We start from the raw sequence: 13,449 nt of genomic DNA, 5'->3' as shown, positions 1-13,449 counted from the left end.
TAACTGAATTTAGCTACATTGTACTGCGAAATTAAGAAAAGATTTTTTTTTTTTTTTTAATCTAGTCAGGGATATCTGCGACAGTCAACAAAAACATGTGAAGTCACTCAAAAATTATAGTGGTGTGTGCGTGTGCCCTGAAAGCATAAAAGAAAGTCTGGAAGGTGTATTTACCTTAATGGACAAAAGCACCATGGGTCTATTTTGACAAGGTGAAGGTAATACTGTCATTACTGTGCTCTCTCTGAAATAGCTCTATATTATAAACAACAGATAGGCCTAGTCTCATCACAACATACACTCTGGCAACACACACAAACACACACACACACACACAAACACACAGAGAGAGATATTTGGAGAAATGGCCATAAAGAGTAATAAGGGTCTAGATGTGGACTACTGCTCGTGTTTCCACTCATGTGTCCAGCTTCTTTCAACAGCTGTATTCTCACTGGGGCGTGAAATACATTTCAGTGCAGCATCCCCATGGCTCCGTGTGTTTAAGGGTCACAAACGCTGGCTCACTTTCCAAAAACTGAGGCAGGAACCAAATAGGAAGCTGGTAGCAGAATGACATTCTAATCAAAAGTTACCAAAAACCACAAGAGACCCGTTTAAAATTGTTCTTAACTAAAAAATAAAATTCATAAAAAAACACTTTACTGGAATTCTACCTTGTACAAATTTCATGTGACAAATAAATCAATGGATTGATCTAACTGTGATGTATTAGGAGGCTGAAGTTTGTGATGTGGGCGTTTCAGATTGCATTAGGCCTATATTAAAATGGTTTTCTAATGATTTGTTTATTGTGGACTGAAAACAAGTGTGGAACACATGTGGAGAAACAATAGGAAGGCAAAACAAAACCTGTTGGAGAATGGAGCTCAAGTTCAGACTAGTGTTTTTTTTAAATGTTGACACACATAATTTTGGAGATTGCACACCAAGTAGGCCTATAGCCTAAAAGGTTTACGACCTCATTTGTATCGGTCAAACATACAGTAGGCCTACTACGAAGCTTACAGTACCAACACTGACCACTCAAACATAATGTCACTCATTTTTCTAGCTAGCTAGCTAGCTATATGTTCGACATACATAAACAGCCAACCAGACCGTCAGTATTCTTTATTTAAGTTAATGACTCATTCTTAAAATACAACTTTAAAAACCCAACAATGATGAACAAAATGTTATAAGTAGCTTGAAGACCTTCTGCACGCTCATTCCCAAATCACACAGAATCAACAAGCAATACAAGCTAAACTGGGAACATTATATAAAGCCTCGGCGGGCTGCATGCAGGCAATGTTTTTGAACACGGGTGGCGGACTAGGGCAAGGCAAAGAAACCATAAGTCTGCCACGCTGCAGCGGTTTTTGCACAGACAGGGAAAGTCATCGGTAAAAAATAAGTGAATAAATAATATAGCGCGATAAAAGATATACAGACCGTTTGTGTATCTGACTTACCTTGCTGTCAAAGGAGATAAGTGGTCCATTTCCAGGTCATATTGGACTGTCATTTAACGTTGGTTAGTTGCTTAGAAGAAACGTTACTCCTCTTCTCTCTTCACTGCTGTATAGCTAGCTAGTCTTACAATAGCGCCGTCACGTTAGCTGAACCTGGAAAAAAAGCTTACAATCACGTTTTTTTCCGTCTAACGTCAGTTAATTGTTATTTGTCTGATTTAAATGCTAATTATGTACAGAACACATCTGGCGTTAGTGTCGCTGACAGTTACGTTTAGAAGTCAGAAAAACTAAATGCGTCCAGATTACAGATCATCTACAGTCTGTTGTTTATTAACTTTTAACAGCTACTCTTTAATAATGAAAACAGCTGGAGACTGCGTACTAGCTGATATATGGGTCTGATAACATTTGATTAAATCGGAATCAGACCTAACAGGATCTGGCTGCTGGAAACGGCTTGAAAGTGTTAGACTTGGCCGCTGCTTTTTGTCACCGTCCACTTTTGCTGACACCTTCTCTTGTCTACTTTACAGGCGAGGCACAGTTCATCTTGAGCCTGATTGCCAGCTGCAGGTTCTCATCATGTGTTCCATTTGTACTCAGAACTCAGATTTTTCCGAGGTCAAAGTCAGAAACACGCCCCCTGACCTCGGATGTCAGAGCTCAGAACTCGGGCAACCACCAAATACCCTAAGCTGAAAATCCAACATGGCTGCTCCATGCATCAACAGATGTGAAAGCTATGTCGTCAGGGGGCGTGTTTCCGACTTTGACCATGACAGTCATGTAGACAGCCATTCTAAAAAAAAAATAGTTTCCCCTTTCAGGATTATTTAATTTACCACAACCCAACCACTGTGATAATTTGTGCCCGTATCTAGAAAATATATCCTCCCCACCACTCCTCCTTTTCATAACACAGCTTTATTTTTAACCATTTTGGGAGAAAGTCCAGTATGCCACAGGGTGATGGAGGCACTTAAGATCAAATGTAAACTTTATCGTTGATATCTAATTTTATACATATCTGTGGTAATCCAGTGGGCTACAAAGCATTATCTTAATTAACTTTTGGTGTAAATTCCTCTCCCTCATCAAGACTCCCGTTGGGCCTCCCTGCGGCAGCTCACAAAAACCCAGCGATTAGAGCACAGACAAAATTAGCAAGGGATCTCAAAGGATCAGTGGTTCTCGGAGGTAATTACTCCATTTGTAAAATGTGACCATCCAACCTATGTCCGCTTAGTGAGCCAAAAAAAAGAGAGATTATCGTATCTGTTGGTGAACATTTAAGCCAAATATCTATTAACTCAATTATGAGCAAATCATTTTCCATCATGCATGTAGTTGATGCACGCAAAGAGTAATTGGATTGCCCAGTTGCCTTGATGCCTTGACATCAGTACAAATTGGATACAATTCATTACCGGCAGGCATTGTTCTAAGTGGTCAGCGCTGATTGGTTCTAGTCAGGCCTAGCTTATCTCAAACAAACCCTAAGATGCCACCAGACTTTTCATTAGTTCCTAATTAAAAGAGCACAAATTAGTAAAATGAGTTGCTGTTGTCTTGTAGCCATCAATGATGTATTTGCCCATTCACGAGAAACACCTTGAGAAACGATTTTTTTGAAAATGACAGCTCTTCTAAATAAACCTGTGATGATGTTCAGAGAGTGTCATTTTAGGAAGCTCCTCAAGTTCCAGCTACTTCTGTACTGTTTGAAAAAAATATGTCACATCCTTTTTTTCTGATCAGTATTAAAACTGTTTGCATCACAAGACAATATGCTGTTTCACGGTGTGGCGTTGAGAAAAGAACAGGCGCCCCTGGACTGAGATAAACTTACATCATTGACTCGTTATTGCGACTATAGAGATTTGTCTCATTCTACGTTGCATTACAAGAGCTGTTGTAGAAGGCTTTTTCGGCAGTCAGTTTCTGTACTGATGCTGTGAGTACTGTAAACTGCTTCAACTTGCAAGTAAACCTAAAATATAAAGTCAGTGGTTCCTATCTATTCTGGATAATGAAATTATTCTAACATGTACTTACCTTTTGATAATGTTCTGTGAGACGAATAAAGCTTGCAACACTGAGAAATGAGTCACAATGCAGGATTATTGATTATCATGGCAGGAAGCTGAAGAGGCTTGTTACACAAATGAAATAAACAATCAAAGAGTATTTAAAGATAAAGGAGCAGGCTGTTTTGGTTATGGGTCTTTATTGGCTTCCATGAACCATGTTTAAACAATGACAATAGCAAAAAGAAAAGAACAAAAAAAATAAAAAAAATAAAACCGTTAGGGCTCGTGTCCACTGGCATCTCTTCTACCCATAGCACATTCAACTGTTGCCCATGTGTACCTTCCACTGTAACTAAACAAGTGAACCCAGTTCTTTTGAGAACATGTATTTTTCTTTTAGTGGTTTGATTTTTCTTTTTAGCACAAAAAGCCAATGTAGAGTTCCTATTTTTTACTGTTTGATTGCTGGCTGAACTACTGCTACGTCATGTTTGCAATGGCTTCATCCAATTGTTTAGAAAAATGCCAGCCTACATTGGTCTGACAACAAGTTGGTTGAGAGATGCTATTACCATATACAAAACTAATATGGTTTTAGGATAATATATTTATTTCACTCAAATTTTATTGCAAGATTGGCGTCGACAGTTGCTAATAATTTAAAATCACCCAAAAAAATAAGGCAGTACCATTTGTGCAGATCCTCTGTAGACACATAGCCCAACTAGTGTGTATAAATAAAGGCTGAGTGACAACATATAGAACAACTGAATCATCCAGTTCAAAGGCATCAAGATCTGTTTCAGAACCTCTCTCATCAGACTTATGTTCATATGAAACTGTTTTGCAATAGAAAAATAAGTTTTGGATGTAATGCACTGTTCCTGTGTAGCATCATGTCAAGTATTGAAAAAGTCAACATTGGTTCTAGGTTGTTTTGGGCCATTAATCGACAGGACAGCTTGAAGACATGAAAGGGGAGAGAGAGGGGAGAAGACATGCAGCAAAGGGTCGTGGTTCGGATTCAAACCAACGGTTGCAGCCACGGACTCAGCCTACATGGGGCGCACACTCTACTGGGTGACCTAGAGGTCGTCCCCCCCCCCCCCCCCCCCCCCCCCCCCAAGTCAACGTTGATAGTATGAACCGTACACATTGTCCTTACCACAAAACCCTTTCTTACTTGGCCTATATGAACATTACATTTCTACCTGCACGGGCTAAAAATTGCTATTACAAATTGGTTACATGTGAACATCATTCTGTAGGAGATGGATCAATTTCCCAGTATGCCAGCGAAACAGCCCGTCAATCAGAGGAATGTGGACAAAAATAAATACTCTTGTTTCTGCACTTGATCATTCTTTGTTGAATGGTACTTGGTAAAACCGAATAAGCATGAGTCTTTCTAGTTGCAACAAACTAACCTGGCTGTTTCTAACAGCTGCAAAGATGGCAAAGAAGTGTCTGGGGAACTGTACTAAGGTTCAGCAGTAGTTCAGTAAGCATGCAGTGAATTGTGGTCCTTCCACCATGGCTACACACAGAAGACTTGTCTTTCTCTGGCTTAAAATAAAAGCTGAAATGCCCCAAAAATAACCCAAAATAATCTTGTATTTTTTTCAGTTGACATCCATTCATTTTTAAAATTGTACAACATGTAGAATTGGTGTCACAGGCTGTAAAATATGTTTCACCTCACAGTTCTAGTCGAGAGTCAAAAGGTTATTCATTGAAAGCATTGCTACAATTCTACATCCAGCGACTATCAAATGTGTACCAAACTGATCCTTTCCATCAGAGCAGTCTACGTTAGAGTAAGTGAGATACAGTAATGTGTGTGAGTCCTGAACACACAGTATATAGTCGCCATCATCAGTCAAAATATCTATTGCTTTGGTGGAGGCTGTGCAGCCCATTTAGTTCCCCCATTTGGAGTCAGCTCAGGTCACTTATCTGTGCCTATTCATGCTCTCTGTCCTTTGAATCCTGTATTAATTCTGTGTCAGACCTGAAACTTGACCATTGTGATTTTCATGTGCATTTTTATCATGTATCTTGTTAAAAAAAATGATTGAAAACAGAAATGTTTCTATCTGTGGTAGTCCAGATTCAGGTTTTGTTTTCTTTTTGACTGGCCCAACATCTTAACATTTTGCTTTGGCATTCTTTCTAAAATGGATGTCTTGAACTCATCAACCTCAAGCACTTTTGAGTGTGATCACTACATCCATTTTTACATCTCATTAAGGAGGTAAACGGATTCCTACCCTGTACAAAGACAATAATTCATTCAATACTTTAAACAAAGACATGAACATCTTTAGAAAAAGAATCAATAAGATCACGTTCACATTGGGGTGATAGATAGTATTGTGTACCATATTTGCACTGTAAAATGTACAAAATATCACCGTGTTGTTGGCTAGTGACCTGCAGTCTTATTCACAAGCACTTTGAAGCATGTTTATTTATCTACAACATACATGTACTCTGAAACAGTGACACATTTATAAATAAATATTGCAGTCTTAACAATCTTACATTTCCTTTTTTATTGTCAGTTCGTCACGACTCGTCACCTGAGCTTAATGAAGGTGAGGCAACCTCTGCCTGTTCAGTCTCCTTCCTTTCACTGTGTTCTCTTATGTGCTATTCACCAGCAGGTCTATTCTTTTCGATCGTTGCCCTTTCTTTCTGTCCTCACCCTCTCAAAATGTTAATTTAAATAAATAGATCTCTAGGAGAAAAAAATAATCATATATTCTTAGAATCTTAATACATCTTTGAAATAAAAAGCTACAACTAATAGCCTTCCAAATGAGGAAAAAAAATGTAACAATGAAAAACATTGAATAAAACATTCTATTTATCAAAATACAGTAAGACAAACAAAAGTAAAATAATATGCATAACTATTTTCAGCAAAACAAACATGTTTCGTGACCCGGTATCTATTCGAGTGTCACTCCATTCGTATTTGTATTGTGATTTCATTCAATATATCCTGTTAGCTTCATGTATAACACTGCAGGTCCTCTGGTCCGTCTCGTTGCCTACATTGTTTCTTTTTAAAGAATCCTCATTATAGTGTTCGGGCTTTGCAAAGCCAGAGCAGCCTTGTAGCCTTCTTTTTCTATAAGTCACCTCAGTAAGTCCCCTTTTAGTTTACAGACAGTATTTCACTGTGTACTTCAGTTCCCAAAGTTCCTCCTGCTGTCCAGTCCCAGACAAAGAGAGGGGCCAGGGGATTATGCGATTGGTTTTGAATACTTGGAGAGTGCCGCTTCTGCCATCGAGGGTTTCACGAAACAGGAAATAAGCCTCGTGTGTGGCTAATGTCCTTTCCTGTCTCTAATTGTGCAAGTTTAAATGCCTCTGTATGGATCCAAGGGAGAAACTGTCTTTTGTGTATACTTTTTTTCAACTCTTTAAACATTCTGTTGTTTAAAGAAAGCGCAAGATCTCCCAAAGTCAGCTCCCACTGGTGCCTGAATTCATCGATGAGTACTTGGAATATATATATATATATATATATTTTTACATTTCACTTATGAGCAATGCCAAAAGCAGATGGGTCAAGTGATAAAACAAAAACAAACATATTGTATCTTTGATGTACACCTATTCTTCAGTGAACATAATCATTATATAACCATTCAGTAAACTTGGCTGGTTAATATTAAAACTAGATCTATCAATAATCAATCAACAGCCACAGCCAATGATGGAAATACACCATATGAGTAAAAAATACTTCAGAAATGATGTTCTTGCTATCCTTGTTTAAATGTGTAGTGGCTTGATTATGTTTATTCAATAACATACCCTGAATTTACTGTAGAACACAATGGTTTACTGGTATTCTGGAAATAAACATTCATTACCAATGGTGACTTCATTATGGATTTTTACACTAATATCTTCACAATAAATAATATTAAACAAACTCTTAATGTTATTGTTTGCTACTATTGATTTCAGTGTGAGCTAGTGGTTACAGTATGCTTTCCATCGCCTCAGGGAGCTAAATGTAAGCACCCCCTACACTGTCTGGTCAATTATCTTCTAAACTCTTCGCTACACGTTATATTCCCTTTACTGTTCTTATATTCCTCCTGTTCTCCCTCCCTTCATCCATTGCAAAGGCATTACAGGTGAATTGTACTCATTGTCCGTTGTTCCTGTTCCTGCACTCATCCTCTGCCCCTCCATTTCTCAGTCTCTTACCCATTAGTTACAGATTGTCTTGTAGCCTCTCCATGTACGTTCTGATTTCAGACTGACCCAGGTCCATATCCTGGCACACCCACTTGATGTCATCCTCGTTCCCATTGGTCACCAGGACTGATGAGTTGGTGTAAGGTCCACCCCCACCCAAATTATCATTAGGTACAACAGTGGCAAAAGACGTGAACTGGACCCTCTTGCGTTTGGCGGCTGCAACTGCAGCTGCAGCTGTGGATCCGGGGGAATTATTCAGATGCTCCGCTTGGCCAGTGGCATTTTTGCCACCAGTAGTGATTGCTGAAAGGCACTGATGAGGTTCTGGAACCGATCTGGGCAAAGTCTGTCCGTGGGTGACACCCCGGTGTCCACCTGTGCCACCACCCTTACTAATGGTGCCCATGCTTGTGCTCACGCCCATCACCAAGGTGTTACCGGCCCCGTTCAGCAGGTACTTGTTCTCCTCGTGTCCTCCTTCATTCCGGTCAATGATGGTGGTGCACTCATCGGGCAGCCTGCCCTGGCATTGGTCAGAGTGGTCAGCTAAAAGGTCGGCCTCGTTGCCAAGCCACACCCAGTCATGGGCGTGGTTCATGTTGCCTCCTGCTTCCAGCACGGGAACCTGCTTGTGACGATATCTGTAGATGAAGGACGATAATTAGTCTATGACTCTAGTACTATTTTGAAAAAGTGCAATTTCAGGCTGTGCTGATTTATTTATGTTGAAAATGGCCATCCCTTTATATAAACAGTAGAAACACACTGAGTAAAAAACAAGCATGGGTGAACCAAATTTTGCCAATGAACACATTGTCAGTGCCAGGTGCTTTATGTCCTGGCCTTTCCTGTTCATGTGGTGGTCCACACAGAGAGTTCTCAACTGTGGTGTTATTGGATGGAGGCCTTTGGATTTAACCTACCCACACACTTTTATTGCTGAGTTTCCTTTTAATTATTTCTTCATTTATTTCCAAATAAATATAATGAGTCCTCAATTATGATGTATTTACCTGAAAGCAAAGCTGACACAATTGATAAGGAAGACCAGTATTGCCAGACAGAATACACCCAAAAGGGCATACATTCCAATCTCTAGGTCCGACAGTCCTCTGGTGGTCTGAGTCAGCTCACTATCCCCAGTGCCTGGTACCTCCACTTGTGCTGGGTAGTTACTGTAGTCCCCTGCTTGGCTGGGGCCTCCGCCCCGGCTGCTGCTGCTGCCTCCACTGGCAGCTTTACCACCTGAAGCACGATGGGTGACTGTGCTCTTGGTTGTTGTGCTAACCTGATTAATGGAACATAACACATAGGTAGTTAAACAAATATGAACAAACTGGGTTAGAGTTAGTTTACAATCTTTTACATTAGTGGTAATTTGTTAATGGTGTTTTGTTACTGGTGGGGGTTTTTTGAAGACAAATTTTGGATAGATAATTTATCATCGTAGGAAAAGGGACTAATTATATTATAAACCTTGGAAATCCGAGTTCTCGCAAGCGCATCATTGGAATTTGCTCAGCGAGTTACTCTGGCATCAAGTAATGCTGCTCATTAACTATACCTTTGTAGCCGAGCTGCACCAATCACATCGATGTATCTGATAACAGCGAGCTAAACAGAGGACGACAGTTTAATCTACCAGTTAGCCCCGCTGGTACCTAAGCGTATGGGCTCTGGAGACGTCACCCTGTGTGTTGTTGTGATGGTCGTCGTGTTTTCCAATTGTGTGCAGTGAGATTTTCAAATGCCCGCTTGGTGCTGCCTCTCGAGTTGGGTGACTTTCATTTCTCAATGCCAGACCCTTAATCTTTCGGATTTGGGTCTGGATTTCCAGGCTAGGTAATATGTGCATTGAATAAAATCACTGTACTTTACTCAAATATATTTGCGTAAAAAGCTGAATTTTTCCATCTTTTCCAACAGTGTCTTCACATTTTATCAAATTGAGGATAAAGTCAAACTTTCCAGTGAGGTTGTAGCAAATATTTTCTTTCACTGTTAACAGGGACAATTAATTGGAAATATCCCCCCCCCCCACCTTTCTCATGGCTCCCTCCTCTCGATCCACTGCTGCACTGTTAGACTTCCACTCCCTTCCATCCTTTGTTTGGTGCTCACTGGTGCTGTTGTCTATTCCTCCTCCGTCGTCCTGTCCATTTCTTCCCATCACACCTCTTTCTTCGCTCTTTGCTCCAAACTTAACTATCACATTGCCAACTCCAGATGCCAGCACACTCTTCCTTTTGGATTTCTGGCAGGTCTCAGAGATGACCATCTCTACACGAACCAGCGTTCCCTGTCCGTCACCTTCTGCCACTACAATAGGCCAGTGCTGTTCCTAAGGGAAAATACAGATGTAAAGTTAAACCAACACAACACCATGGACACCAAACTGTTTGACCAATTTGCAAAATCTGCAGAGACACTGTGAGGGTAAACAGACACAGTACTTTGGACACCATATTGTCACTTTTGCAAAAGTGTTTCCTGAAAATATTTATCAGTAAAACGTCAATGTTTTTCATTTTCTGGAATATTTTACAAAGCCTTAAACCATTGTCAAGATAAAGAAAACTTAAATTATTAAGTAATGGCCAGTACCTGATTGGTTATGGAGATGACACTCTCATCCAATGATACAGCTGAGAGGAGGAAGTCCTTGGGATCATAGACATCAAGCGGTGTCACTGAACCGTCACTGTACTGGATCCACGCACTGATCGCTGCTTCCTGAAAGTGAATAACAAAAAGTTGTCAAGAGATACATAGAGCCCATCTTGCAATGAGGAGGGAGGGGAGCGCCCCGGCTTGGATCGCATCCATCTTCAAACTTGGACAGACTATGCTATCAAGAAGACAGCATATGCACTCTTGACTGAACGTTTAACCCATTGTGAAGACTCTAAGTACCGAAAGAGGCCGAGAACATGGATGTCAACATCACAGCAGATGATTCTGATTTTTTTACATCTCTCTCCGAACGTTACAAATTTGATGTCCCAATGCACTGTAACCCAATTGTCATCACACGGTATCACACGTTATTCCAACCTACACAGACTTCTCTGCCACTCACCAAATTACCATAACATAGCTAATTATATCATAACTTTAGAATGTGTCATTCCAAAATAAAGATTTGACCAAATATACCACATTTTTGAAAGATTCAGCTGTTTGAGTCTCCAACACAATGGAAATAAATGGCCTATTGTTAGTCTTGGAGGAGCACACAGATAGACGTGTACATTACCATCCATCCCTTCACTCTCTCTTTCACACACACACACACACACACACACACACACACACACACACACACACACACACACACACACACACACAAAACCAACCACTTTTTTTGTGTGCACAGACACACTTTTCTTCTGACTTGTGTGTATCTTTCTCCAGCCTCCACCACCACCATTACAATGAGGACAAATACTTTGAAGATAGAAAAGAAAATGTTTTTTTTCCTTTTGTCATCAGTCTTTTTCCAGCAGCAACTATTCCATAAATAAAAACAGAGTTCAGCAGAGAATGTATTTTCTCTGTGAGAAGTGATCCTGCCTCACTAATTTCCCTTGATAAAACCATTTGCTTTCTTTAATCAGAACACAGAAAGGATTGTGTAGGTATAACACGGCAAAAACCTCACTACAAAAGTAATTAAGCTCCAATAAGAGGAACTGCACTTTTTTTTATCTTTTCCTTTCTTTATTTTCACATGAAATTGTAACTTTTTCTATCCTCCTTCATTCCCTTATGTATCCCCCTCCTTCCCTCAGGTTTTCGGTTTTATTTCACCCTTTTTTCTCCTCTACCTTCCCTCTCCTCCACTTTCCTTCTCTATAGATATCACATTTCCACAGAAGGTATTGAATGATGTAGATACAAGAAAAATGTTTAAATAAAATGAAATATGATATCTTTATTTTGATCGTAATGGGCTGCTTCTCGGCCAATTAGCCCCTGGACGTAAAAAATAATATTGGGTATGGTTTGAGAAGGGAGGGGTAGAGGGTGTGAGGGATAATAGCTTGACAAAGTGGGATAAAATAACCTTTGGCAATGGGATTAGACAGTAAAGAATATCTTGTAACATGGTAGTCACAATATATTGTGAATGTGGGTGTAGGTGAGCATGTTTGTGTTTTAGGTATGTGTGCTTGTGAGTGTGTTTTTCCATATATGTTGAAAAAAAAATGCGTACATTTTTACCAATTTAAATTGTGCTGGATACATGACAAATGTAGTTTCAACTGTGATTACAATTGAGCATTGTCAAAAAAAAATGTTTTATGTTGTTTTAACTAACAATATCGACTGCTTTTCTTTACTGTAGACCTTTATGTGGCTGTAACTTTAGCTAAGCAGTGCTATAGCCTGGATGTTATATGCACTTCTAATGAGAAACTGATTATTGGAGAGATAGTGGCACAGAATTACTGTGCAACTTTTATGATTACAACCTTGGGGGAATTACTGTAGAGATGGGATCAGCTTAAAATGTAGTCCATTAGTGTGTCTGTGTCTGTGTATGTGATTCAAACCTAAAGTCAGCATGGAGTCTGTGCATGTGTCTGCATCATGTGTCTGCATGTGCATGTTACATTCTGAAAATCTGATGAATATGACCCTGGGAGAATAGGATATCTAGCAGAGATGGCGATATTGTGATTTGGCTGTGTGAATGGGTTTGTGGACCTATAGTATCCCCTACCTGTTTGGATGTGTGTAGCAGGTCAGTGGCTGTAGTTGTTAGCTGTATAGCCTGGTCATTTCCAAGACTTGCTGTCAAACTGAGCGACAGAGACGCAACCAGCTGGACACCCAGGTCAGTGATGGTGACCTACACAAACAGGAGAATATCATAATACGTGCTAATAAAATGACTTATTTCCCAAATACATAAAATGACTCGTTATATTATTTTACCTTGTCATCCAAAACAGTTACAGTCTTCTCTGCAAGAATGGAGTCAGACAGCGGGGACAGAACCTGCAGCAAAAGATCACACAACACATAAATAGTTGTAAAAAGGACATTAACAATTCACATTTGAAGTTTTCGCTTTCTGAAATGAATGTGCATTATTAGAGTTAAAGAGGAGTCTACATACGCACTGAAGCCATTTATTCCAAATGTGAGTTCCTAAAGCTTTCATTAAGAAGCTGCATTCCGTGTCAGCTTTACATTTCCTGCTCTAACACCTGGGTGTCTGCTAAGTCCTTCCAGGGGGACAAAATCCCCCAAAACAAGTGTTCACAAGATGCAAAATCCAATTGAAAAGGCATCATGCTGCTGACAAATTGGTTGTTCGACAAGTGATGGGATTACAGCTTGTGTCTCAAAAAGATGCAAAATAATGGGGAACAACAAGGTCTTGATCATTCTGCATCGAGTATAGAATATTATGAAGAACACATTAGGAAAACTCTGAAAGACAGTATGGGAGAGAGTTGGATTAAATTAGCTTTTATTGTTGTCTCTGTGATTTTTGCCTCAAGGTGACAGTGAAGTGTTTGTGAGAGCTGGTTAACATTACAGTGCCTAGGGCTACATAGACTGCCGGTATCTGTTTGCTGGTAAGTTAGAAAACACCTAACACGAACACGCGCACAAACACGCACACAGACAAACACACACACACACACACACACACACACACACACACACACACACACACACACACACACACACACACAGCA

General features: G+C 39.9%; 1 protein-coding gene across 2 annotated transcripts in view; it reads right to left on the bottom strand.

Moving 5' to 3' along the window:
- Positions 1–3,930: 3,930 nt before the first annotated feature.
- si:dkey-215k6.1 (transmembrane protein 132C) overlaps positions 3,931–13,449 on the bottom strand; it is a 244,993-nt gene continuing 235,474 nt past the window's right edge. For both annotated transcript variants that reach the window (XM_034871794.1, XM_034871796.1), the window contains exons 11-16: positions 12,677–12,739; positions 12,462–12,590; positions 10,340–10,468; positions 9,777–10,076; positions 8,749–9,023; positions 3,931–8,376 (exon numbers count right to left, since the gene is read on the bottom strand). In XM_034871794.1, the coding sequence (XP_034727685.1) occupies positions 7,749–8,376; positions 8,749–9,023; positions 9,777–10,076; positions 10,340–10,468; positions 12,462–12,590; positions 12,677–12,739 (1,524 nt within the window). In that variant the 3' untranslated portion in view covers positions 3,931–7,748. The remainder of the gene's footprint in view (positions 8,377–8,748; positions 9,024–9,776; positions 10,077–10,339; positions 10,469–12,461; positions 12,591–12,676; positions 12,740–13,449) is intronic.

Source organism: Etheostoma cragini, chromosome 5 (assembly GCF_013103735.1).
Source record: "Etheostoma cragini isolate CJK2018 chromosome 5, CSU_Ecrag_1.0, whole genome shotgun sequence".
Classification (NCBI taxonomy): Eukaryota; Metazoa; Chordata; class Actinopteri; order Perciformes; family Percidae; genus Etheostoma; species Etheostoma cragini.
This window is presented reverse-complemented; position numbering and strand designations above follow the sequence as displayed.